Below are 27,793 nucleotides of genomic sequence, written 5' to 3' on the forward strand. Positions count from 1 at the left end.
CACTGCTCTGGGGTATCTGAGCAGCATCATCACAGGACATGGCAAACAGAAAGGTGAAAGCAGATCTGGAGGTAAAGACGAGGAGAGAGAAACTTGAACAGACTGGTTTTTAAAACTTTGCAGTTTATTCTCTTTCAATAGAAAGCAATTGTTCTGTGTACCAGATAGAAAACGACGACTATGTTTTCAGCTCTACGGAGGTTATTTAAAGACTGTGTGATCAGAATCTAGCTTTTTTCCCCCCTAAAACTCAACTAAATATATTCCAGTTAAGAGCATCCTTAAGAAGGAAAAAAAACTAATTTCAAAGAAGGAGCTAGTTTGAGTTCCTGGAACGAAAATATTAGATAAATGTTCCTCCCATTTACTCTGTGCCAAGAAATGGCATCAACACGATGAAAAAGTCAAATAAACAAAAAAGATGGGAAATATAAAGTTATGGCTCCCCATGGCAACAGTAAGTAGAACGGGTATGGAACAGATGCCGTCATGTTTTATACATTCATCGTAACTCCTGGTATTGTTGGGTTTTGATGGCTGATGGGCCAGGTACTCAGATAGTTCAAGTCTGCCAATGTGAACTGAGGAATAGCTCAGACAAACAGTTACTTGGGTCAACTGTGCATCTGCTCTCAGGCCAATGCAAATCCTGTGCCTTGTGTATGAGGATAGCAGGAACCCAGACACACCTCACAGGAACCCATTACTAAGTTAGGTGAACATTTTATGGCCATTACTGGAATAGACTGAACTGAAAACCTCGCCAAACACATCACAAAAAGTCATTAAAATCAAGCAGAAACGGAAGGAAAAATTGAAGTGCTAGAACTTTGCCTAGCATCAAGCAAAATATTCAAGACTGACTGAGCTGACTATGGGAGAAAGCTTTTCTCACTTCTGATCTTCATATTAAGTGAAAATGAGTTTTTAAAGAGGGAGAGAGAACTTGAAACTATTCACAAAGGGATGTAAAAGGGCTATGGGAGCAAGGAAGTTGCAGCAGTATGGGCAAGCCAGGAGCCCCTCAAACTCTAAACATTAATATCCATGACCTTGGGTAGCAGTTTCTTTATGTTTCAATTTAGCACAATAATTACACAGGCCATGCGCATGTCCCAATTCTTAGTTACTCTGGGATGCAGCACATTAGAGCAGCATTATAGTAGTGCCTAGAGACTTCAGCTAAGGGCTACACTGGGCAACAGAGCTGCAATAAATACATATAAAGCAGTGAAAGAATGATGGGGGGACAACCTATTTTATTTTATCATGGAAAATCAAGGCATAAAGATGCAAGTTCCTCAAAATCTAAGTCTGGAATGGAATCCACATCTCTCCTGAGTCTCTGTCCACTCTCCTAGTCGAAAGACAGCCCTGCGTTCAAAAATGAAGCAAAGTCCCAAGTGCTCTGTGTTTCTATTTCTGAGTTTTTTGTCTGTACTGGCAAGGAGCAGAATCCTGATTTTAGGTCTTCCTCTTCTCTCCAGAGAAATGTTCTCCACAAGAACATGCAGATAACTTGGTGAGTGCATGATTTAAGAAGTCAATATAGCTTCTCCATCCCAGGAGATGGGGCCTGACCATAACAGCATTTTGGTTTATATTCTATGATCTACTCAGCAAAGAAAAAGTGGTTTAGGTATAAACATCAACTGGCCCACTGACAGGCAGTGATGCTCAGGAAGCAATAATCTTGCACTGCAAGCTCTAATCCTCTTTTGAAGATTGACAATTGTTAATGAGATTTCTCTTATGAGCAGATAGAAACCAAAACATCAGCTTCTCTCTTTAGCAGATGATAAGGGATTTTCTTGGAGATTTTTTACACAATATCCATTAAGGAGATTTGAGGCTTCCATTCTCTCAGGAAATGAGGCAATGGTAGCAAAATATTTCTGTATAGGTGTTACAGCTATTGAAAACAACCATGCTATTGGAACACGTCTCAAAACACTAATTAATTTAATCTCACGGTAGTCATATTTACGGCTGTGGGGAGGTTTAATTGGTCTTAGATTCAGAAATACTTGCAATGATTTTCAGTTCAGGACAATCACTTGCCCGTACTGTGAACAGTAAAGCAGTCTCTATAGTGCAGAAATCACTTAGAGAAATATTATTGGCCAGGCTCAACTAAATGATCAAAAAAGTCCTTTGCTAGTATTACAGTCTACCATTATTTAAAAGAATATAAGCTAGTGATAACATTAACCCATTAACCCTAACTGTTATTAGAAGTGTCACAAAAAGAAGATATATTGGCTGAAGTCCACTTGAGTTTGACTTGACTCAAGTTCAAGTCAGTAATGCCCTAATAGCCTTATTTTGTGCAGCCTGACCTGTGTCACAGCAGTAGGTATGATCTCATTCCACTGTCACAGTGATCATCCATCATTACAGTAGGCCAGATTTTCCCATCTTCAGAAACAGAGGCTGAACAGTAATGAGAACTGCTCTAATCTTTATGTTTATGGCAATACAATGAGCAGGTGGACAAAACCACCTGTCTGTAATGTGACAGGGAAGAAATCTTTGTGGCTTTAATCTATTGCTTTAAGAACTTTTACAAGTATCAAATTTAATGGGAAAAATACACAACTATATTAAAAACATTCTTCAAAATTATTTTGAAAACAACTCAGGACAGCTTCTTTGATAGATCTAGAAAGTACTTGGTGCAGAAACCTTATTCAGAAGGTGGCTACACTCTCTTCTATGCATGCAGAAGTTTAGGAAGAGGAGAGAGAAACAGGAATTTTTGTCACTGAAGGTCAGGTAGTCAACTCACTCACCTATAAAGGTTGGTGTTCACTCTACTTTGATGTTTTGGAGACCACCTAGTTATTAAAAGTACCTAAAACCTGCATTAGTTTGTTTGGTCTTACCCGCTTCTGGCTGCACCGTACAATCAAGAAGGTCTCAATACTGTGCTCTTTCAGATAAGCGTTGCGCTCCCCTCCAAAGCCCAGCTCCACCTCATAGTCTCCATTGAGATAGTTCAGGGTTGCTTTTGTTATGTGGATGCGCCTTGAATGAGACAAAAGACAAGCCAGTTTTGTAAGCTCTGAAAACTTGTCACCTAAAAAGCAGTTTCTGTCAGTGACAGGTTCCATGTACTGGAACAAACAAGCAATAAAAAACAATTTATTTAGCCACACCACTACTCTTACAGATGTAGTACAGGAGTTTCATCTGTTTTAAAGGAAGCAGGCCAGGAGGCATCTTCTTAAAGAGAGAGGTGTTCACGTTAAGCATCTTACATATCCATTTATAAGCACCTCCTTAGATACAAAGCACTCATTCTTTTATTCACTTGGCTCTAATGCACAGCAGATACATTTTTTTGGCAAACATGGGCCCTTCCCAAGGACATGTCTGCTCAGCAGACACAGGTAATATATACTGTAGCATGTATCTTTTTTGTTGTATCACATTAATCACTGTGGTACAAGAGCATCTTTGTAGATGTATCCTATCAAGTACTATAGTCTCATGCTTTCTTCCAGAGCAGAGAAAAGATGGAAAGGCACATAGAAAAATTATCTCATGAAGTCAACTTGGCAGCAACTCAGTCTTCAATTGGTTCATATAGTGGTGAAACAAGAACTGATTCTGCTCTCTCATGGGAATGTTTCAAAACAAAAGCCTGGTCTGAAACAACACTTCATACAACATCCATGGATAGCTGTGATGCTCTCCAGCAAACGCTGTTAACATACGGTCATATCTCTTTGTAACTGTGACCAGCTCTGCTAGTGTTTGCACAGACCTGCTCACTTCTATTGTATCTATCAGCTTTGTTTCAGAGAAGGAGTTCAGTTCTTGCCACAGAAGAATACGCCCATCTTGGGATTTTGTAGACTTTCTGTAACTAAGGACATATAGACAGGGAACCTTGCTAACATTTGTACGTGCCTAAACCACTACACCCATGGTTCATTTTACAGCAGACATACAGACTCTCTGAAGCTCTGTCTCCCATTTCCCCACCTCACTGTGACAGGTTAGGCACAAAACGACACACAGATTAACACGACAGCTTTGATGAAGCAACTTACCCAGCTTTGCCTCCTGCTTCCATGTGGTTGGCTAGTGTAACGTCATTGGACCACACATCAAACTGCCACTTCCTAAGGCCCAAGACCCCGCAGTGAACTCTCCCGCTGTGGATTCCAACCCTCATATTGACATTTACTCCTGTCACCTCCCGGACTAATCTGAAAAGAGATATGGGAAAAAAGGACATTGCTAAGAACTGCATGGTTGTAGTTGGCGGCACAACTTGCACCCAGAACAGAAAAATCCATAATGATCCATAAATTATTCACACATACACACGGTGCCACTCATTCACGACAATAGGGCAACAAAACAAAACCAGACTGGCTGTACTGCTCTTGGATGGCCTGGATGGCCAAGCAGAGCACTAATTAGAAAGTGGAGCCCTTGGAGTAAATCCATGTACTCTGAACCCATGCTCACATCGAGAAGTCATTAAAAAAATATCTTTGGGGCAGTAAAAGGAATAAAGTGCTGGTCTCTGATTTCCATACCAAAGCTGGACACAACCTGCCAGCACTCAGCCTCATTAAGAGTAATAGCATGTTGCAAAGAGAAAAAGGAAATGATTTCAGAGATCTTAATTTGTCTGTATGGCACCAAGCATCAGCTCTTCCACAGATGAAATATGATATGTGTGTGAAATACCCCACTGCAGTTGGAAAGCTTGAACAGGGCTTACAGCTGCAGTCACAGCGGCAAAACCAGAGAACCACATCTATTGCAGTCACTCCAAACAGGCAGCTACAAATACTTAAGCGCTGATTTTAATGAGGTTTTGGATGCTCTGCTTAATCCCAAAATGACTGCTGGAATACTTTGTGGGTTTTGTCCTTTTAGGGCAAAAGTTAACTTCAAGAGCTGTTCACATGGAAAATATATTTAGGAGTACGGGTAGGGGAAAGTCTTGACGAAGCCATCAGAACAACTTTGCTTCTCGTTATTGCTGATCACATCATTCCCAGAATGTCCATGTTTCATAAGTCAATTCACCTACATCACATAGCACAGTCCTTTTCTTTGAGTTAGCTACTTGCAGCATGAAGTTGTACTTTATACTTACCAGATTTCAACCTCTTTGGTTTTCAGGTTCTAGTCCTTTCTAGATAACATCCTCTGGACAGGTAAGTCCTCCTAACTTCCTAATATCAAGACAGATCTAATACTTATGCTTTAGTTATTAATGAAAATGAATGATTAAAGATAGACCAATTCTGGACTCTAGCTCACTCATCACAGTGTAATATGCCCCTTAAAAGACCGTTCAAGATGATTTCTTGTTGAAACAGCTCCCACCCTCTTACAACCCCTAACTTACATTTCACTGTCTACTCCCTGAGTGACATTCATTATTTTTATTAACAAGCAGCAGAGATTCTCTAGCAGGGAAGAGAAGCTGCATATGGGTAAGGTGCCACAGGCTTATGAACTGAAAGAGCTCCAACCACAACACTTGGGAAAGCATCAGGAACCAGGGTAATGACAATGCAGCTGCAGTCAGAATCCTTCCAATGACAACAGCAGCTGCAGTGTGGGTACAGCACCAGGGAGGGAGGAAGAACATGCTGCACAAGTGCTACAAATCCTAATGCACCCTCTACCAAGTCACATTACTGACACAAGACCAGGGGACTTCTCCCAGTACAGTCATTGATAAGAAGGTGATTTTCTCCAAACTTTGCAGTAAAAAAATGAGTTTGGTTATCCTTTATAGACAATTGAAATACACTTTGTTACCTTTCTATTTTTTTCTTTCATTTATACCAGCAGTACATTGAAAATAATTCCGTCTTTCTGATCTGGGATCACACTCCCTGCTGTTATTGCACACAGATGAAATCAGCCTGTGGGCAGGGCCCAGTGTTGGTGAAGGCTGCAATCAAATGTTCACTACCTATTGGTTACATTAATTGTGAAACCTCTTATGTTGATCCTTTGGGGAGGAGGACGTGGCAGGGGCTGGAGAAAGGGGAAGCAGGGGTAGTGAGAACAGAGTCACCTTCCAGACTTATTAAGAGATTAAGATTGTTAAATGCGTTCATCATGCATAAAGTGGGAAACAAGTTTTAAAGGCTGCTGAAGAGCTATTTGTAAACAAACATTGAGTGCACTTCAACTCCATGTTTATTTGAAGGTAAGGTGGGTTGCAGTTAATCAATGAAGTCTAGACATCCTGGTGTTACTCAGCCTTGGGGGGGATTACACAGCAACGTGTCAAGGTCTCTGGATTTCATCAGGCTAACTACTGAAGAAAGTGAGACTCTTCTAGGCAATGTACACTGTACCTTCTTTGTAGGGCTCGTGGCTAAGAATTGCTGCTTCTCGTGTTTGACAAGACATATTGTCACCTGCCACTTAATTGTACTTCACATGGAAGAAATAGCATCCTTTCAAGGTCTACTGAAAACTAGTTACTTCCAACTCCTTTTGTGTTTTGTATACAAACTCTGAAACAAGACTAATGCAAAGCAATAGAGTTTAAAACCAGGTAAGTAAAGGTAGGAATCCTGACAGCGTTCACTGTATACAAAGCAAGGGAATGCTGCTGCGTACTGCTCTTTGAATGGGGTCTTCTGGGTGAACACACTGCTTTTCAAACTATGTATCTGTGTTATGAAAATGAGGCTGAAAAATGTGAGTGAGTATTCCTGTCCTTGCAGAAATTCAAATGTAAGGATGTATTGTATCAAGCTCAGCAAATATGTAGCTCTAGTTTTATAAAGATGAAGTGGAAACTCCATCAATTTACTGAACAGAATGAGAGGAGAACTGCACAGAGATCTTATGCTTCTCTGTTGGTACCATTGATACTTTAGAAAATGCTTTCACAAAATAAAAAAATAGAAAAGAGGGGAAAAAGCAGAGTCTGTGCAGCAGGGATGATGTAGATATTAAGGTCAGCTCAGTTACCATTCAAAACTGACTGAACTCTGTGCCTAAACTTGCATACACTTCAGATGACCAAATAAATCTTCCTTCCCTGAATTCAGAAAGAATTCGCCAGTGAAAGCTCATCTGATGCAAACAATATTCAACATTGTCTGCAATCCCCCAAGTAATATAACTAGATATGAGTCTCATATTTGTTCCTCTCTACAGACAGGAATGGTCTGGACAAACACTGGATTGCTAGTCTGACCTCAGGAGCAGGCAAAGCTTCAGAACGGGTTTCAGAAGGGAAAATAAAGACGGGGAAGTAAGTGGAAATAAAGGAAAAAACACCCTGGATCTGTCCCAGTCTGTGCCAGACCAACTTTATGGTTTTCTTCAATAATTAATTTAAGTAAGAAGGATTAGTTAAACTAGACAAGACAGACTTTAGCAGAGGAATTGCAAGGTGAGTAAAAAGCTCGTTTAAAGACAGATAAGTGAACAGTGACTGAAATGTAATAAAGTTATTATTAATCCTCTGATTTCCCATTTCTGTAGTTCACTGGAATCCTCCTTTGGGAATGAGACTTCCAGTAATTACAGTAACCTTTGCCTTTCTCATCAGCAGATTGAGCTCTGATAACCACGTGGCTGTAATGGACTTAAGCGTCTGTCCTGCTGTCAAACCTTTACTGTATTTTGTTTTCTTGTTCCAGCTGGTTTCCTTTTTTGCTGGCATCAGATCCCTGGTTTGGCTACCTTGCTACTAATGTAAGGAAGATCTAATGGGAAAGAGAATCTACAGGCTATTTGTTCTGAAATTCTCCATAGGGAATACAGTACTTACGAGATGGCCTCTATCATATCCATTCCCATTTCAACACAGCAGTGTGCATGGTCAGCTCTTGCTTCTGGCAACCCAGACACACAGTAATAGCAATCACCCAGGATCTTGATACGTAAACAGTGGTTCTCCTAAAAGATAAATAAATAATAATAAGAAAGGAGAGAAGTATTCAGCTTATATTCATGCTTGCAATAGCTTGCCTTTTAGGGCAGTGAATATTTACAGAAATCCAGTGAACCAGCACAGTATGTCATTCTTGCAACAGGAAAAAAAAAAAAAATCAGAATTATAATAGAAAACTTACAGCTGCTAGCTTATCAAATCTGGCAAAGAGCTCGTTCAGCGTCATGACCAGCTCCTGAGCAGTGCATTGGGAGGCCAGACTTGTGAAACCCTCTATGTCTGCAAAGAGGATGCTTGGGAAAAAAGAGAAAAAAAAATATGAAAGTGTCACAAAATATGTTGTTGATATTTATGTAAGTTCTAGGCTAGAAGTCCAGGGATAGGGAGGCACGGAGGGGTGTCCCATCTCTACAAAAGCAAGATGATGAGCACCCCTCATGCCACCTTATGCTACAGCCTCTATCACACTTAAAGCCCTGAGGGGCACAGCCTCATCTATGAGATTAGAAAGGGCGAGAAAACTCCACAAGCCTTTCATCCCCCACCCCTGCCTCATGTCCAGAAAATTTACAGTACACTGGGAGCTGGTGGTGGCATGATAATGCTATCGGTCATTATTAACAACAAGGCACTCCTAGACAATGACCAAGTTAGCCCAGCTATAAAATCAACACTTACCCATTTTGTTCACATTCCTCAACCTCTCAGCTAATTAACGTCGCCTGTGTCTTAACTCTGCTGCAGAAAAGCCACACTCCTCTGCCCGCTTCCCCCGCTGTCAAAGCGCAGCCACAAAATAAAGTCCCTCTCCAGTGAATAACCTTAACATGCCTACCACAGCTTCCACCCCCGCTTTGGTGGTCTGCTTCCACGGACGCGCCCCAGCCCCACGGCTGGCAGCACCCTGCCCTGTGCCCTGTGCCTGGCGGACACGCTCCGGCAATGTAATAAATGCACAAAGCCAGGCGCCACGGCACCGCGCGCTGCCAGGACGAAGGGTGCAGCGGGGCTGGCTGGCCGTGCCCTGACACACTCGGCTGTCCTGGTGAAGACTTACCATCGGGCTTTTATGCTCTTCGTTCTCCGGAGAAGGAATTCTACGCTGATTTACTCTATTCAACTCCCAGCTGTACATGCTTCTCACTCACTGCTTTTTTTTTCTTTTTTTTGCTCAGCTTCTACAGAACTACAGAACTGAAACCTCCCATATGTACCACACCTTCCATCTGGCTTGGCCCCTGAAACACTATAATAATATACACCTACAGCACTCAGGAGCTCCTCTCAGCAAGGCTGCAAGGAGGATGACAAGTACAGCCCTTGCCAACTAAGGCAAACCTCTGCTACTGCAACAGGGACACTGAATCGCTCCCATCCGCCCAGCATGGACCAGGAAAGCCCTCTGAAAGCAATATGGACTGTTTTGAAAGCACAATTATTCAAATCACAAGTGTTAATAATGATTCCTTGATTTCAATTAATCAATTTTAATGTTGTACTGCAAAGATTTTTTTTGTTAAACAGGTAAAAGATTCTGTCTCATTGATAATGACAACATTGAAAATATTGATTTGCAATCAAATACAGTCATTATGCTAAATTAAAAACTGTTCAGTAAAACAAGTACCAGACTATGTCTATATAGGTCTAAAATAAAATGTATATATGCACATACATTTACAGAAATATAAAATTCATAAGCTATATATTGCAACATTTATCAAGTAGTGGATTTTTTCTTTGAAGTTGATTATTGCATCAAGCTGTACTTGAATAGGAAGAGAAATTAAAAGTGTAAACAACGAGCACTTTGGAATTGTTTCTGCTTTGAAAAATAAAACTCCAACATGTTTTAAGCAAATTGTTTTCAGTTGGAATTCCCTGCAATGTCTTCAGATGGAAAGCAAAGACAAGAAAAATATTTTCACAAGCATTTTTTTTCAAAAACCTTGAAACACATTTCAATTCTGGCATGCTTTTCATATTTTCCTTCTACATTTCAACTCAAATAAATCATCAACCAAACATATTGCATTAAATATTTCTTTGTTAGTCAGACTGAAACTAAAATGTACAAGAAAAAAGCAAGAGAGGAATGCAGAGATGTCTGAATCAAAATATACTTCGCCATTTTTAAAATACTTGAGATAATACACAAAAACCAAATCAAGATTTCACATATTTACAAATAAAAGTAAACCTCCCAAAGAAATACAGTTGAAATTAACTGAAATCTTAGTGATAACTATATTGCTGGTTAAGTAACTTCAGTATGTTTTAATATGCAATGCACAAATAAGAAATGTCTCCAGTTTTTGTGACAGCAGCAAAGTGTATCTTGTTGCAAGCATGTTCCTTTTCTAGCATGGGGCAAATTGCAAATTACAGAATCATAGAATCATAGAACAGTTTGGGTTGGAAGGGATCTCAAAGATCTTCTAGTTCCAAGCCCCCTGCCATGGGCAGGGAAACCCTCCACTACACAAATTCCTCACTAGTGGACACGCTCACACTCTTTGCTTGTGTGCGTGTTGTAACAGCCATGTGTTATATATAACAGGAGGGGTAGAGCAATTGTTACTCTGATGTTCAGACAGCAATGGATATATCTGAAAACACCACACGGGGATGCCCTGAGTCACCTCCTCATGCCTGATTCAGAAAATTAGTGCTACTGTAGCATCCTAATAAACATGGATAAACCACTGAAGGTTGCCCTTCCCCATTACTAACACGCCAGATAAATGGATCAGACTTTCCTAGAAGTTAAATGGTGGCAATATTTTCTACCAGACAAATGAAGCAATCAGCAGAGACTTATGGAGCCAACCTATGCACAGATTTACGCCTTTTCAAATTGAAGCTAATTGATTACAACATTTTCTCAAACTTGTAACCTTCTATGGGTGACCAGTAAACTGTTCTTTGTTCAAATTTAGCAGCTATCTCCTTCATCTTGATCCTTGTCTTGCACTTCCAAGGACAGCATGGTTGCAGCTCCACATGCAGCTCTGGCTGACTTCTAGAAAACTACAAGCAACTATGAAAGGGTTTACTATGAGAATAAAACCTGGAAAGGTTGCACAATGGGACTCAGAAATGCATTCTGCATGTGAGCCACTACCAATATTGGATAGTTAACATTGTCTGACACCTCTGTTAGGAGGCTAACATTTACTACATGAGATGTTTCTCTGGATGAGTGTTTTGTTTGAAGAAAGAGGGATGCATGAAACATTTCAGCAAAGCCAGTTTTATAATTTTGGTGAGGGAAGTCAAGGAAAAAGAAGTTTGCTTCAAGTCTCGTCTCACTCTTGAACACGGACATGAGTCTTGGCAATAAGGGGAAAAGCTTCATCTGGCACATACCTTTTGCTCTTTACATGAAAACTTACTCAGAATCATAGAATGGCTTGGGTTGGAAGGGACCTCAAAGATCATTGAGTTCCAACCCCCCTGCCATGGGCAGGGAAACCCTCCACTACAACAGGTTGCTCAAAGCCTCATCCAACCTGGCCTTGAACACTTCCAGGGATGGGGCATCTACAACTTGCACAACTCAGTTTTTGCACACTTTGTGATTAACATAGACGTCTCTACCTGCACGGTCCATCCCTTTGCACCTCTTCCATGTCAGCTATCCAAATAACATATGTACCTGTTGCAGCACCTGAGCATATTCCATCACAGGCTCCAGATAGCTGTGTGACCTGCTCTGCTGCCAAATAGCTATGCCACTGAGCTGTCAGAAGACACTGCCTGGGACACATGGGCTTCAGGGAATGGAAAACCTCATCAGGGTATGGAAAGGCCACATGGGAGATGGCAGAGGACACAGCAGTGATCTGGGAACTAAAGACAGAGAGGGGAAAGACACATTTGTGGCAGGAGACTGGAGAAAGGACAGCACACGACTGTCAGAGAAAACAGCCTCTCTGCAAACAGGAACCCATCCTGAAGCCTCTCTGTACTCTGCTCTCAACAGACAGCTCTGAAAGCCACTAAATCACATTTTACTCCTCCTGCCTAATCTGTTCCCTCCACACACTCCTGCTAGCACTGCAGCTCCAGCAGCAGAGACAACAACCAGGTTTATTGCTCCCAACCCTGCTAATGACCCGCAAGGGAGGAATGGGGACCCGTGTACATGGTGCTGTGCCATGCCACTTCTGTTCCTTTTGTTATCAGCCCCAGTAACCCTTAAATTCAGCCTTCTCCCTTTAAAATATCCAACAGCCCAGAAGCAACTAGGAAAAATGTAGATTTCTCTTACATTAGCCATTGGGGAACAGCACATGATCCTCACCTGTGTTTAGTCAGAGTTTTTCTTTAAAAACAAAGCTCACTATATCTCCTTACACACACAACACGCACGCAGTGAGGTTGCAGGAGCATCTCTCAGTCCTGCCAGTGCATCTTATCCAGACTAGGAGCCTTAGAGTTTAAACACAGCTTCCCCACTACCCTTATGTCCTCACTCCACACTTCCAGTCCTTCATGTCAGACTAGCCTTAGCAATGAAAAGATTTTATTAAAGGATGATGGTGATGGATGGTTGTGATGAAGGGCATAATGCAAGCCAACTATTTGTCAGTCTTCAGAGGGATAGGCATTTCCTTGCTGGTGGGAGAACAATGCCAGTAATAAGCCTTCCTTGTGCCAAAATGTGGGGTAAATGACAGTGGTCAACAAAAGGTCAAATGAAATAATTATTATAGCTATAAAATATCGTGAGATAAGTAAGGCAATGGTTTAGAAGTACTATTAGCTGAAGCTGACTGGAAGGGATTGACCACACAATCTGCCGTCTGGGTGTCAGCAACCACCATCAACCCTGAGTCTCAGTCCCTTCATCTGGAAGGCTACTGCTTTGTGGAAAAAACAGTTTAGCATGTAATTAAAATGTTGTAATGGCTTCAAAGCTCTTGATATATTTTCCATTCTGTCACTGCTTTCAGATTTACCATCTGATTGGGTTTTGTCCAGCAGTAACCAGGGTATGACCTCAAAAAAGACAAAAAGAGTTTATTTCTGGGAAAGACAGACAAAAAAAAAGAGGAATTATCATTCATTTTATAAGTTTTTTTAAAAAATTATTTCTGTTTAATTTTGGTCAAAAAGTACCACAAATTGTGTTATAGGGTAGAGGTGAATACTTTCCTAATCTCCTATTTCCAGCAAGGACTGGCTGAAGATTTCACAGCTGTACAAGGCAAACTCAGTTTTGTGCCTGTTGCCCTATGTGGGTCATGATGCTGACAGGAAAGAAAAATGAAAAGGAGCTTGGGTAGCTTCCAGATCCTACCATCCTCCCCTCTGCTTACGGACCAGCCTGATACCTGCCTGCTCTCGGTCAAGCTCCAGGCAGGGGAGCAGGAAAAACTGATGCATGGACTGGAGCATTTGAATCCTGCTGATTCCAAGAGGCCAGGGCTGATGGGCAGCACAGGGCAGGCGGGGCACACAGCTCTAGCTGCCGCTGCCACTGAGATGCCAGCCTCTGCCTAAGCTTGACCCTTAACAAAACCACCACCACCACCACTGTGGACTGTGAGACCTCCATGAGCAGGATGTCTAGATGCTTTTTGCACAGTGCTTCACATAGGTGCAAAGGCAGAGTGAGGCGAAATGGACAGAGAAGCAGCTAAGATGCAGAGCCAGGAGGAGAAAATTCCCAAAGTGCTTTCCCATTTTTTGGTCTGTAATGCATTCACAGAACAGTTAAGATACACACAACCTGGCAGAAGCCTTGCTGCAACACCCCAGAGCTCAGCAGTGTTAGTCTGCCCAGCCTGGGCTGCTTTCACAGTTTGTGCTCAGGTCCATCCCACTGCACCTTGGGTCCTACCACTGCAGGTCATTTAAAACTATCTCCCGTGATTCAGGTGATCCTTCATGTGACTGCACTGCTAATATACTCTGAGGCAGAAGCATCACAGGATCTTTCGGATGGCAAAGGAGAAGGTTCTTAGCAAGAGTGTGGGAATGGGAGAGATCTTGGCAGAAAGCAAAGAACAATGTAAGGAGTGGAAAGAGCTAAGGACAAGGTGGGAAGCGGGAAACCCACGAGACATTTTGAATGATTTTGAAGTGCAGCCTTAAATGTCTGAAGCTAACAGAGTTATCAAAGAAGGGACACGACACAGCCAGGTTTCCCTGCAAATGCAGGATTATCCAAAATGCTAAATTAAATTATCAGTGCTTCTAACGTAAAAACAAAAAACCAGTCGTGTTCTATTTCGAGACATGTGCGTGCCACGCACGCCAGTCACAACATAAATCAAGCAAGGCAAGAAACACAAACCCTATCACCATCACAACCGTAATGCCAGTCATGAATATAAACACCATGTGTTACTGGAAACTGAGCACCACAGGCACTGCATGGGAAACAGAACAAAACCCCAGACTCGGTGAGCTTTAATGACTTACAAAAACAGCAAAGTGCATCTGACTGCATGTGAATCAAAGCCATGGTATTTTACTGCAATGAACACTACCTACAAGAGAAGATGTACCATAACAAAATAATCACTGGTCACTAAATACAAGCTCATTAATTTGCATTCACGAGCAAAGGTGTAACAAGAGAAAGCCATTTGCTGTAGACAAGTCTGCTCTTGTCAGTGAATTCACTTGGCTAATTGGTAAGGACAATGTCTCTGGGTGCTACTGTTATTTTACACCACCATCCACTACTATTGGTGTTGATGACAAACCTCTCAGTTGAAGGGCTGGGTCGAGCCCTTAACACCAAACTAGGCTTTCACAGAATCACAGAATGGTTGAGATTGGAAGGGACCTCTGGAGGACATCTTGTCCAACCCCCTTGCTCAAGCAGGGCCACCTAGAGCTGGTTACCCAAGACCATGTTCAGACATCTTTTGAGTGTCTCCAAGGTGGGAGCATCTCTTGAGCAGTTTGGTAAATGAGTCAATTTTCACACTTGGACATCTGTTTAAAAGCCAGTTCCCCGCCAGCACTGTAAGCCCAGAAGTTATTTTCCAGCTCCAGCAGCATAAACATAGTATTAAGTTCATCTAGAAGTTCCTAGAATAGACATGGCATCAAGATACACCCAGTCTCTCTTTCCTGGCTATAGTCACTTGGGGATGGGATGATAAGGACATCTCTGTGTGCTCTCTCTTCTACAAAAAGGATTTAAACTTCCAGAAACACTAAATGAGAACACAATCTCACAATACTCTTTCCCTCCTGAATTTAACAGCAGCAACAACAAAAGGACAAAACAAACCAAGCTGAGGACAAGTTCATAGCAGTGGCACAGTGACCGCCGTCAGGCAGCACGCCTAGGTAAAGCAGAATAAATGTGAGCAAGGGCAGCAAAACACACCTACGGAAGGTGAAGTGGCCCACACAGATCATTGTGCTGACATCCCAGTGACTGGCCCAGCAAAGGCTGCAAGCTACTTCCAGACTAATTCAGGTCTCAACAGCACGTCAGCCTTGCTCTCTAGGGATGTCTATGCGACAGGCTAAGGTCTTAGCCTTAGCGATACAAAAATGTTCTCCAGAACAGCAGGACATCAGACAGACCAGAGGTTAAAATATTTCCTTTTCTTACAGTCATGGAAAAAAAAAAAAAGTCCAACAGTAAAAAGATACACTTTCTTTCCTAAACTTATATGGTCATTTCAGAGAAGATCCATTTACTGTTGGAAATCACCTATTGTTTCAAATGAGCCCTAGCACTTCTGTGACACACCAGCTGGCACAGCTGCTTCTAGGGAAGTGGGACTCCACCATGCACCACAACAGTGCTCCATCTTAAGATTAGTCATGCTGGCTCCCACTTGCTCAAGAGGGTGAGGAGACATGTATGTACATAAATGCTGTGATGAGCAAAGCAATACTTTAGAGAGAGGAAGTATAACACAAAATAGGAGGAATTACACACAAAACCCCTACAAAACCAAAACCCCAGAAAACTGTGCGCCTTTTCACCTTTTTCTTTAGAGTAAGAGGCAGAAAGCCTCCTGTGCCTCTTCCAAAGCAGCCAAAAATGTACACGAATCCACATCCCATGTTTGAGAAGTAGTTTGCTCTGTAAGACCATACCAACTGAAACTGGTGACAGAGTAAAAACTGATAAAGAAGCAGGGGACCAGATGGCTCTCAGAGACACTGGTGGCAACGTGCAGACTGCCATCCGCAGAGTCACTGCATGACGACAGCAAGACTCATTGCAAAGATATAAACTGCAGAACCCTGCCTTTACTTGATTTTCCCATGTTTGCTTTCAAATGAGCGTTACCGGAGGGTAGAATTGCCTGGGGGACTCAGCTGGGAGATGCACATCTCCAGCACAAACTCTCAGCATTTGCGGTTGCAGCTCTGTCTGCTTCAGCAATGTGCTTCTGGGAATGCCCCGCTGAGAGCGTCTGACACTGCTGGCACTCAAGAGCTGCTGAGAAAAATGGCACCATACTTTCCATCATGGTCAATGCTCCTCATCTCGATGCCTGTGGTCTGTCCTTCACTGTCAATGCAGGAAATGAGAAGAAATTAAGATCCTGAGATCACCAACCAGAAGGGGAAGACTGCACCAGTCATACAGGGAACAGTTTTTCCATGACCTTCCTAGGTTTGCAGTTTACAAGCATGAGCAGCAACTCCAGTTATTGGAATTTAGTTATAGCTAAGCAGCATCAGTACTTGTTATTTTTTATTTTAAATATGAAGAATTTGCTACCCTCTCCCTCTAAACATCTTGAGTTAAAAGATTTTCCTATTTCAGCAGGCTATATTTAACTAGATTGATTCTTCACTGGAAACAGGAGTAATAAATAGCCTTTTGGGAAGAAAAACTATTTGGGGAAGGCAAAACAAATAAAGATAGACATGCAGTGGCTACCAGCCAAACTATAGGTGGAGCACGTTATAGATGTCTTTGAGACGAGTGGAAGGAATTTTATTACTCCATCATCACAAAGAAAATTAGATCTCGCTGTCTGTCAAACATAAAGAAATCCAAGTGGCCTGAATGAGATTTTTGGCTATTAAGAAGGAGGGATTTTGGACCTTTTTCATGTATGTAAGAAGGAACTGATGGGAATGTGTAAATTTTTCCAATCATTCTGGTCAGGGTAAAAAAAAAAAAAAAAGTGTGAAAGATGCCAGATCTATTCCAACTCCAAGGAAGTTTAGGAAAGAAAAGTTGAAGGATATACATGACCTTTATGACCTTTTGCAGAAAGGTGCAAAGGAATCATGCGTATTGCTGACCTTGACTGTATGTCTTTGCTTTGGCTCTGAGCAAGCCCAGGCCCATCCGGGTCTGCCTGACCAGTGCAAAAGAGCCAGCAGGTCTGTCCAAACTGGAACTGGATCCAGCCCACACCAAAATAAAACTCAGATTCATTTGTCCCACAAGACAGAGCAGATGAGGCGCTTTATAGCCAGATAGGAGCAGCCTCGCGGTCACAAGCCCTGGTCCTCATGGGGGACTTCAACCACCCTGACATCTGTTGGAGAGACAATACGGCAGGGCACAGGCAGTCCAGGAGGTTCCTGGAATGCGTGGATGACAACTTCCTCCTGCAGGTGATAGAGGAGCCGACAAGGAGGGGTGCCATGCTTGACCTTGTGCTCACCAACAGGGAGGGACTGGTGAGCGATGTGAAACTTAAGGACAGCCTTGGCTGCAGTGACCACGACACGGTGGAGTTCAAGATCCATGGGGCAGCAAGGAAACCATTCAGCAAGCTCTGTACCCTAGACTTCAAGAAGGCGGACTTCGGCCTCTTCAAGGACTTGATGGGCAAAGTGCCGTGGGAGGTGGCCCTGGAGGGACGAGGGGCCCAGGAAAGTTGGTCCACATTCAAGGAGCACCTCCTCCAAGCTCAGCAGAGGTGCATCCCGATGAAGAACAAGTCGGGCAAAAAGACCAGGAGGCCTGCGTGGATGAGCAAGGAGCTCCTGGACCAACTGAAAATGAAGAGGTTAGCCTACAGAGGGTGGAAGCAGAGACAGCCTGGGAGGAATACAGAGAAGCTGTACGAGTGACCAGGGATCAAGTGAGGAAGGCTAAAGCCCTGAAGGAATTGAATTTGGCAAGGGATATAAAAAGCAATAAGAAATGCTTCTATAGGTATGTAGGGGACAAAAGGAAGTCCAAGGAGAATGTAGGCCCCCTCCGGAAGGATACTGGTGCTCTGGTCACCCGGGACATAGAGAAGTCTGAGGTACTCAATGAATTTTTTGCCTCAGTCTTCACTGATAAAGCCTCTTGTCTTACCACCCAAGCTGTGGAAAGAACTAGCAGGGACTGTGAGGATGAACCACCGCCCACTGTACTTGAAGAGCAGGTTCGGGAACATCTGAGGAACTTGAAGGTGCACAAGTCCATGGGACCTGATGAGATCCATCCACGGGTCCTGAAGGAACTGGCGGATGAAGTTGCCAAGCCACTGGCCATTGTATTTGAGAAGTCGTGGCGGTCTGGCGAGGTCCCCGATGACTGGAAGAGAGGGAACATAACCCCCATTTTTAAAAAGGGGAACAAGGAGGACCCGGGCAACTACAGGCCGGTCAGCCTCACCTCTGTGCCTGGCAAGGTCATGGAGCAGATTCTCCTGGGAACCATGCTAAGGCACATGGAGACCAAGGAGGTGGTGGGTGACAGCCAACATGGCTTCACCAAAGGCAGATCGTGCCTGACCAACTTGGTGGCCTTCTATGATGGGGTGACAGCATCGGTGGACAAGGGTCGACCAACGGATGTCATCTACCTGGACTTGTGCAAAGCTTTTGACACTGTCCCGCACGACATTCTTCTCTCTAAACTAGAGAGGCATGGGTTTGATGGATGGACCACTCGGTGGATAAGGAATTGGCTCAATGGCCGCACTCAGAGAGTAGTGGTCAACAGCTCGATGTCCATGTGCAGACCGGTCACGAGTGGCATCCCTCAGGGGTCCGTGTTGGGCCCGGCCCTCTTCAACATCTTTGTCGGTGACGTGGACAGTGGCATGGAGTGCACCCTCAGCAAGTTCGCCGATGACACCAAGCTGTGTGGTGCCGTCGACACGCTGGAAGGGAGGGATGCCATCCAGAGGGACCTCGACAGGCTGGAGAGGTGGGCCCGTACCAACCTCATGAAGTTTAACCAGGCCAAGTGCAAGGTCCTACATCTGGGTCGTGGCAATCCCAGGCACAAATACAGACTGGGCGGAGAATGGATCGTGAGCAGCCCTGAGGAGAAGGACTTGGGAGTACTGGTGGACGAGAAGCTCAATATGAGCCGGCAATGTGCTCTTGCGGCCCAGAAGGCCAACCGCGTCCTGGGCTGCATCAAGAGGAGCATGGCCAGCAGGTCGAGGGAGGTGATTCTCCCCCTCTACTCTGCCCTCGTGAGACCTCACTTGGAGTATTGCGTCCAGTTCTGGAGTCCCCAACATAAGAAGGACATGGACCAGTTGGAGAGGGTCCAGAGGAGGGCCACGAGGATGATAAGAGGGCTGGAGCACCTTTCCTATGAGGACAGGCTGAAAGAGTTGGGGCTGTTCAGCCTGGAGAAGAGGAGGCTCCGGGGTGACCTTATAGCGGTCTTCCAGTACCTCAAGGGGGCCTACAAGAAAGATGGGGAGAGGCTGTTCAGGAGGGCCAGTTGTGATAGGACAAGGGGTAATGGTTTTAAAATAGAGGGAGGTAGATTCAGGTTGGATATTAGGAAAAAATTTTTTACCATGAGAGTTGTAGAACACTGGAACAGGTTGCCCAGAGAGGTGGTGGATGCTCCATCCCTGGAGACGTTCAAGGCCCGGTTGGATGTGGCCCTGAGCAACCTGATCTAGTTGGAGATATCCCTGTTCCTTGTAGGGGGGTTGGACTAGATGACCTTTGAAGGTCCCTTCCAGCCCTATCGATTCTATGATTCTATGATCCTATGACAGTCTGAAATCCAGAACTGCATATAAAACTAAAAGGAAAAGCCATGTTATTTTCTGGTTTTCAAACTTCAGGCATGCATTTTGCTGTGGGCATTCTTGCAGTCTGTTTTCTGGCATTAGAGCAATCTCTGATGACAAAATTCTGCCAAAAACTAACAAGAAGGAAGATAGAGCTAAGAGAACTCTGCAAGAAGGGACTATCCATTACCGCCACAGCTGTAAGAGTCTGTCACTCTTCCTCCCTGTCCTCTCGAGAGAATGGCTTGCAAAAGTCTCTGACTGCAGCCAGAGAAGCAGCACAACAGGAAAGAGAAACAACTAAAAACTTAACCATTAAAACAAAAGATAACCTGTTGCATTGAGGCTGTGTGCCAGCAATCAATCGTCAGAGAAAGCAACGCAGTAATAAATTTTGGCATAAACAGATAACAGTTTCACATGTATATCCCAGGTCAGGCACATGGGATAGAGATTGAGTAAGTAAGTTGCACCTAATCAAGTTTGGAAAGCTTTCTGTTATATATTTCTCAGGTCTTTGTCTTTGATAGTGAAAGAATGAGCTCTTCATAGCTGTGGAAATTGCATTCAGTCTGTTACTCCCTGGTATCAGGGATATTCAGTCAAACAATGATGTTTTTGAACTCCCTACCCAAAAAATTGCAGTAATTCTGCGTGCAGCGGTCATTTCAACCTAACCTTACTTCTTCCTTACTCTCTCCACTAGCTTCCTCAGTGTCTTGTCCTTTTGTGATTTATTTACTCTGCAATTTCGGTAACTTGGGGTTTTCCCTCTGGAAAGTCAGTACATAATGAAAACATTACATTAGTATATAAATGTCAGAATTTAAAACATTAAGGAGCAGCTACACCTTTCCTATAGTTAGCTCGTCTTCCCAAGGCGAGTAGGTACCAAAATATGCAGACTGCTTCATAGATGAGCTGGGAACGGACAAGTGATGTGATGTTCTGTATACACAATTACCATTTGTATTTGGGAGCTTACTAGATCTATAATACTGAAGTGGCCATTTTCTGGGAAAACATTGCTGAAGAAAAGGAACATGAGTCTTAGTACCCTTTTTGGAACAGTCAACATGAGTTGACTCACCGTCTCTTCATTTCATACTTTTAAACGTAATCAAGTAGTTGTGCTTTTGAGGAAACTAAAAAGAAATGGACCCAAAGCATACAGAGAAACTTAACTGTGCACACTTTATCATGGCTACTTTTCTGAGAAACATCAATCCAACGTCAGTGGAGAACTTTAAAATGAAGACATAATCCTCTGTTAGTTATTCTGAAAGGTAAAATGGCTGGTGAAAGAACATGGTACAGCTCATTAGATGAGGGATTAACTTGTTATTAATTAATAAACAAACCTGATAAATTTAATAATAAAACACATGATGTTTTCAGTGAGAAGGGAGATTGGCTGTAATTTCAGAATTAAATGAAAAGGAAAAAATCCTGCAGGAAATTGAACTCGTTATCTGGTTATTGCACACCACATTAATATTCCTTACCTGATAAGAACCAGTAATGAATAGATATCCTCAGCTCACGAGCAAAGTTCTCCCAACTTTACGAGGGCTACAATTTAATGTTAAGGGATTTTTTTTCCTTTTTTAAGATGTGATCTACCATCACATCACAATTAATCAATGGCACTTAAGCTGAGATCTATCTTTTGTTCCCTTTGGAAACAGAAAACTCCAGCTGCCATGCAGAAAAAATGTAAGCATAATGAAATTCTCTACAATCAATATCAGCAGTAAAAACACTCCCCCTTAGAAGGCGGTATAGGTGAGCTCGCTAAATGAGTATTTCTATGCAAAGATCATCCTTGAACAGGAAGTATTAAATTCTCTGCACCCCTTCAGCCCCTAATGTACCTCAAATTCCAAATACATTGCATATGTCCATTATTTCACAGGCAGTAAGCAGTGTTAAATCTACTTAAGTGGCATTCAGATCATATACTGTAATATCAGAAAACATTTACACCACTTTTGTTTTATTATGCTGCTCAAGATACTAGCTATCAAGACACCTTGAGTCTAATCTTTGACAGCCCATCATTTGACTCTGTGATCAGTTACTTAGTTGGCTGTCTCAAATTTCTTTCTTTATAAAATAAAATGGACCATTGCATCTCTCGCTTCTTAAGCATATGAAGTCTTCAAAATGGCATTAAGTGACTGTTAAAATGTCATTAGTGCTAGAAAAGTAACACCCCACTATTTTGCACAGACAGCAGTATGGTATATAAAGGGGCTCAAGGTCATGTGGGAAAACCATGGTAAAGCAGGAATGTAAATCCTGGCCTTATGAGTTCAGGGAACATCTGCACAAAACCTACTCCTGAGATGCTGGAGCAGGGAGTGTGGTAAGGCAAGTCTGCCCACTGCATATGAGCATCTTTGTAACTTTCCACTGAATCTCCCCTGATCTTTGCAATCAGTGATTTCTTCTCATAATGAAGCAGGCATATAATTTTAACTTGATTTCAAAAGAATTACTGTAATTTCCACCACTAGAATAATAGATCTGCATATAAAGAAATGGCTTTTCTCTTGCATTTTCCATTGGAAAATTTAATTTCTGTGTTAATGCATTACGATATTTCGCTAAGTCATTTGCTTCCTACACTCAATATTCGCCAAATATCATCTCCAAATGAAGTTCCTGTAAACAGTTATTAGTTTACCAGTGAACTAATACCTATAAAATCAATAGAGTCTAACCAGATCTTTTCTGCAGCATAGAAAGTCACCTTAGAGACCACTTAGAATATGTTTTATGGTAATATGTCTCAGATCATAAAAATAAGAGGAAAGTTATTGTGTCAGATCTTTCTACATCTATGCAAGACCAGTCTAGCTGACTTCTGCTTACTTTGTATGCCGCTACAGTAGCAGCAATTTTGGCTTGAAGATTAAAAAAAAAAAAAAAAAAAAAGAAATAAAGTGCCTGGCATTTGAAAGAATAAGTTCAGTTCAGAACAATGAGTGTCACAACTTCAAAACACTTCAGTATATTCATCTGTTATATATACCACAAAACTAACCGCTACTTCAAGCACGGAGTGAAACTGGAGACGCAGCTTGCTGGTGTTCCAACGTTAACGGTGGCCTTTCACAAAGCCACATGAAACAGAATTGAAGTGCCACGGAGGACACATGCCCAACTGAAGCCTAACATAGCTGGCAAGAACATTGTGGCTAATGAGTCACAGGACAAACAGGTTGGGACTTTCCCTGTGAGGGATTCAGGGAAGCCAGAGCTAAATTCACTTGCAGAGCAGGAAGAAGTTTCAATAAACTGTCTCGTGAAATGTCTTACAGAGCACGTATATTAACAGCAACACAGCTCCTGTCTGTAGCACAGATGCATTCAGGTTTCCAAACAGATTCCTTGGATTAGAATAATTTGCTCTTCCAGACAGGAGTAGCCATGGCTGTAGTAAAGTGTTTCTAAAAGAACATATTTGTGCTCTCACTCGAGGGGTTGTACTGTGACTGCACGAACCAACACTGTCCAAGTTTCCAGCGTGAACTGGGCGCGAGGCTGTCAGGTAGACCCAGAGCAATGGAGAGGGGAGCGAAAGGAAACAGCACGCAAACAAAAGACAAACCGTAAAGATCTTTGAACAAATTGGAATTTGCAAGATGCACACTAAGGCAAGTAGCAGCTGTGGTATTTGATGTTTGTGTAGCTGTTTTTAATGCTCCTGTAGTTCAAATATCAAGAGATGATTCTCTATTCTTCAGTATCAAGCCACTCTCCGGAAGCCTGAAAATGCTTAGTACAGCTACTCTATTTCTTATATACCACAATAAACAAACTTGCAAAGGAGCTGGATTCTAAAAGCCAGTGCAAAGAAAGAAAGAAAGGGGGAAAAAAAAAGCAGCAGCCCACACAGCGTCAAATGTTGGTAGGCTCAGTGCTTAACAGCAGATGATTCTTACTGAATAACTGCCCTAGATTTTGCAAACAATACAAGGAACAAAAATAGAAAACCATTTACATATTGCTGTTAATAACTTTATTTATAGTGTCACAGCTAGAGCACAATAACTGCAGCCACGGCTTAACTTGAAAGCCATTCATTGTGGCAGAGTCAGACAGATACTGTTTTCTCAGTCCTTACGCAACCAAAAAAAATCCTGCTGACAACAGCCAGTCACCAGAATCCTTACAAGCAGAACCAGAAAAACAGTTAACAGTAGTCAAAGGCAAGAGCAAATCATCCCCAGGATCCCACTGGCCTCTGTCCCTCCTGGTTGCTTCAGACCACTGAGGCTAGAAAACCCAGCAGATAAATTATCACTTCATTTTGAGACTTGTGACAACATCTTACAAGAATACTTGACTGGGTTTGGGGTTTTTTGTTGCTGTGTTGTTTGTTTTTGTTTGTTTGTTTTTAATTAACAAATACAGACAGGGCTCAGATTAAGTCAGCAGCTACAATAAAAAGGATATGTGTCCAGCATTTAAGAACATCCCTACCACATTCACGCTGCCTGCTACATGACTGTAGCCAAATCTTTGTTGGGAGCCCATGTTCCTCCCAGCTAAAATACCACTGGCCTGTCACAACAGACTGGCAGTCTTTAAGGAACAGAAATGTACACAGAAATTTGCATCCTTGTTTCCTTAGGATTTTGCAAACACCTGATATGTTGAAGTAAATGGAGTGAGAAGGCAGAAGAGGAAATTGTCTCTTAAGACCCTCTGCCTGAAAAGTGAGAAAACATGGATCTGATTTTTCCTCTGACAACAGGCTATTTTGGACTGGGAACGGGGGAGCCCTCAGGACCTTGTGCTGCAGCTGCTCATTACATATAAAATAGTCAGAATAATTAGAGGCAGAGACAGCAAGCACCCCGCTCTGCCCTGCTGATTATGGCGTGCTCTGTGACATGGGACAGTGGGATGCAAGCCACTGCGCTGGGGTTGGATTCTTTTATATAAAAAAATGAAACAGAGTTAACAAAAGAGAATGAGGACGCCTTCTTCGGTTAGGAACTCTCCTAGGAGATGTGGCCTCAAACGCCCTCTGGCACATGGGAAAACAGAATCCAGATAACCTACACCAGCATGTGGGTTGAACCTTTATGCTCCTGGATGAGCACGGCACGCCTCATCACTTGTGTCTCTTCAGATCTTCACTACCTCTGTGTTTTACTTTCTGCCACCTGGAATGTCAACTCACTGAATAAATTGATCCAGGTTTTCATTTTAGTGAGGAACAGAGACAGACACCCGTTCAGTGCGGCAGCCCCGCTGAAACGTCGCGCCAGTTCTCCCTGCAGATACAGCCAGCAGTCACGAGAAGTCCCCAGCACAAAGAGTGCATGTGTTTGTGCACACTCCCTGCTTGTTCCTTCTGCACAACTCCTCTGCAGCGCAGGCAGGGCAGAGCCTTCCTGGTCTAGTTGTTAGGACGTTTCTGTAACGGGAGCATCTCTGAGCTCTCATCAGCCTCGCTACCAAGTCAATCTCAGCCCCTCCATTCTCCTGCCCTAACCTCTCCTGTGGAGTCGACTGGTAGCAGTGGATACTTACACAGAGTTTGTGAGTGTAAGGCACTAAAAATGCAACGAGGTGTTTCTAGGCAGTGCCCGTTATCCAGCAAGACGACTTAGAATTTGTTCAGTTATTAGTAATACAATAAATGCTGTGTCTGATATGCATAATGGAAAAGTAAAAAGCTGCGGGGCATGACAGACCAACAAAATACAGCTTTTATGATCCTCCACTAGAAATGATTCTTGAATCTGCAGGAAAAATAACCTAAAAAGAGATGAAAGAATACACAAAAGACATTTAAACAAGCCAGTGAATGCACGTATTTAAGTGAAACACACTGATCTCATAAATGCTAATGAAGTCCATATCGGGCTTCTGCATTACAAAAATCTAGCCCTGGATGACTCTCAGCAGACATGCCATTTCATAGTGGATAAACAAATATTTTCACCCTCCTACGCTGTTCTCAAAATTAGAGGTCCCCCAAAACCAACACCTTTCATCCTTAAACACAGCTTTAGTTTTGCACAGTTGTTCTCTAATACTAATTTCTCTCTTTTTTTTTCCCAGCTGTTTTTAAGCTTTCAGAGAAGTTCTGAGAAGTTGTGTTAAACCATAACAATATCATTTTTTATTTATTCATTCCACCATTACACAATCCCAAGGAAAAGGAAGCTCAGCAGGTAAGTCACATCTGCAATTTCAAGCTTTCTGGGCTTTGCCAGAAATTTGTAATTGCTTCCAATGTCAGTGACAAAATTTTATTCAGTTTGCAGCTGTAAATGACGAAGAGTACTGGATCTTAAAAACAGAGTATCACTTACCATTTATATTCTGTAACACAACTTTGTCTCTACATTAGACCTGTCATCCTAATCTGTGACCTGCTGGCCACTATTCTGCAGAAGGGAAGATCCTTAAGGAAGAAAGGTAAGGATGACATGGGTTTTTTCTCCTTTTTAATCGAAACAAAGTAGAACTATAAATCAAAAGCCTTTTTTTTTTTTTTTTTCTGGAAAGAAAAAGAATCTCACAAAGGGGCTTACAGTAGTTTTGAATGCAATCCAGAACAAAAGGTTCCAAATGAAACAGAATAATTACACTTTTATGGATCAGCATTTGGCTTTTGTTGAAGCCTGATTTGCAATTGCTCAAGCTTCTCTAAGCAGAAGCCAAAGTTTTGTTTGCTTTGTTCTACAAACTGATTTTTCTTAGCTCATTCTTTTGAAACAGCCATAGTGGAAAGCAGCAATGCATTGGTGTGCAAGATACCAAGACTGGAGGCTCTCCACCAGAACTGCTATAGCACATAGCTGTCCACTACCTAAAACTGCATGCATGTCTTCCATTTTCTCATCTCCTCTCCTCCAGTCATGAACTAAACAATTACAAAATTTGCTCCTTGCTTTCCAAGTTTTTTTTTTGTCTTTCCCCCCACAAGTATCCCATCAGATCCGTGACACAGGTCTCTCATCTCCTTCATGGTCCGCAATGTTACAAAGCATCTCTCCAACTTGCTACTACATTCAGCACTGATGTATGGGTCTACCAGGCCTTGGAGATAATAGAAATTAAGCCGCTGTCAGAAGAAGGAAGTTTGTCCTGGTACAAAGTAGGAAATGGAGCCAATGTATTATCAGACTCTGCAAAGAGTCACGCTTAAAGTTAAAAAAAGTCACTCAAATCACCACCACCAAAAAAAACCCCAAGCAAATGAGCTGACACGGCATATCAACAAGCTGTCACTACTATCTCTCTGCTGGAAAAACTCCCCACTGCCTCACACACTCAGCCTTCCTCTTCATGTGGAAGGGCAAGTTGTGCTTCCAGACGCTCTGCACAGCTACTGGTGGGGACAAACAGGCATTTACAGGTGATCTTACAACTGAACAAAGCCATGGTCATCCAGCCTTCTGCATGCCACTTACTGGGGAGATCTCTGCAACAGGAGGCTAGGAGAGAATATTTGGCTGATAGTCACACAGATCTCAGTTTCACAAGTGGTCACTGCACTAGGTTTTTGGGCTTGGGGGTTAGCTCTGTAGAACTACAGTTGAGGGAGCTGATTTCAAACCTTGATGATACTCCTATATATTTAAGGGATTAATTTAGGAGTTTGGCTCAAACAGCCACATGGTTACTGGTCAAGAACATCCTTAGAATTTCTCACAGTCTTTGACAGTCTCAGATATTCGCCAAACACACATACAGCAACCACAGACAAAGATTCCAGCTGGCCATGGTATCAGGAAAGCTAATATCTAAATTCCTGTATTTTGTTTGGTTTTTTTATAGTGTATCACACACACACTTCTTTCCAAATTCTGAAAACTATTTGTAAACTTTCAACTCCTCAGAACCTACATGGTCTTACAAATCCTCATTCCCACCATTTAAAACTGTGTGCATCTTTCTGTGTAACAGAAACACACATGGACACAGAAAAATC

General features: G+C 42.6%; 1 protein-coding gene across 1 annotated transcript in view; it reads right to left on the bottom strand.

The window, feature by feature from the left end:
- Positions 1-27,793, bottom strand: part of ADCY5 (adenylate cyclase 5) — a 228,041-nt gene that overhangs the window by 50,261 nt on the left and 149,987 nt on the right. Inside the window, exons 4-7 of the mRNA XM_086615250.1 lie at positions 8,082-8,193; positions 7,778-7,905; positions 4,059-4,217; positions 2,886-3,027 (exon numbers count right to left, since the gene is read on the bottom strand). Of these exons, the coding sequence (XP_086471376.1) occupies positions 2,886-3,027; positions 4,059-4,217; positions 7,778-7,905; positions 8,082-8,193 (541 nt within the window). The remainder of the gene's footprint in view (positions 1-2,885; positions 3,028-4,058; positions 4,218-7,777; positions 7,906-8,081; positions 8,194-27,793) is intronic.

Source organism: Tauraco erythrolophus, chromosome 8, assembly GCF_009769465.1.
Source record: "Tauraco erythrolophus isolate bTauEry1 chromosome 8, bTauEry1.pri, whole genome shotgun sequence".
NCBI lineage: Eukaryota > Metazoa > Chordata > Aves > Musophagiformes > Musophagidae > Tauraco > Tauraco erythrolophus.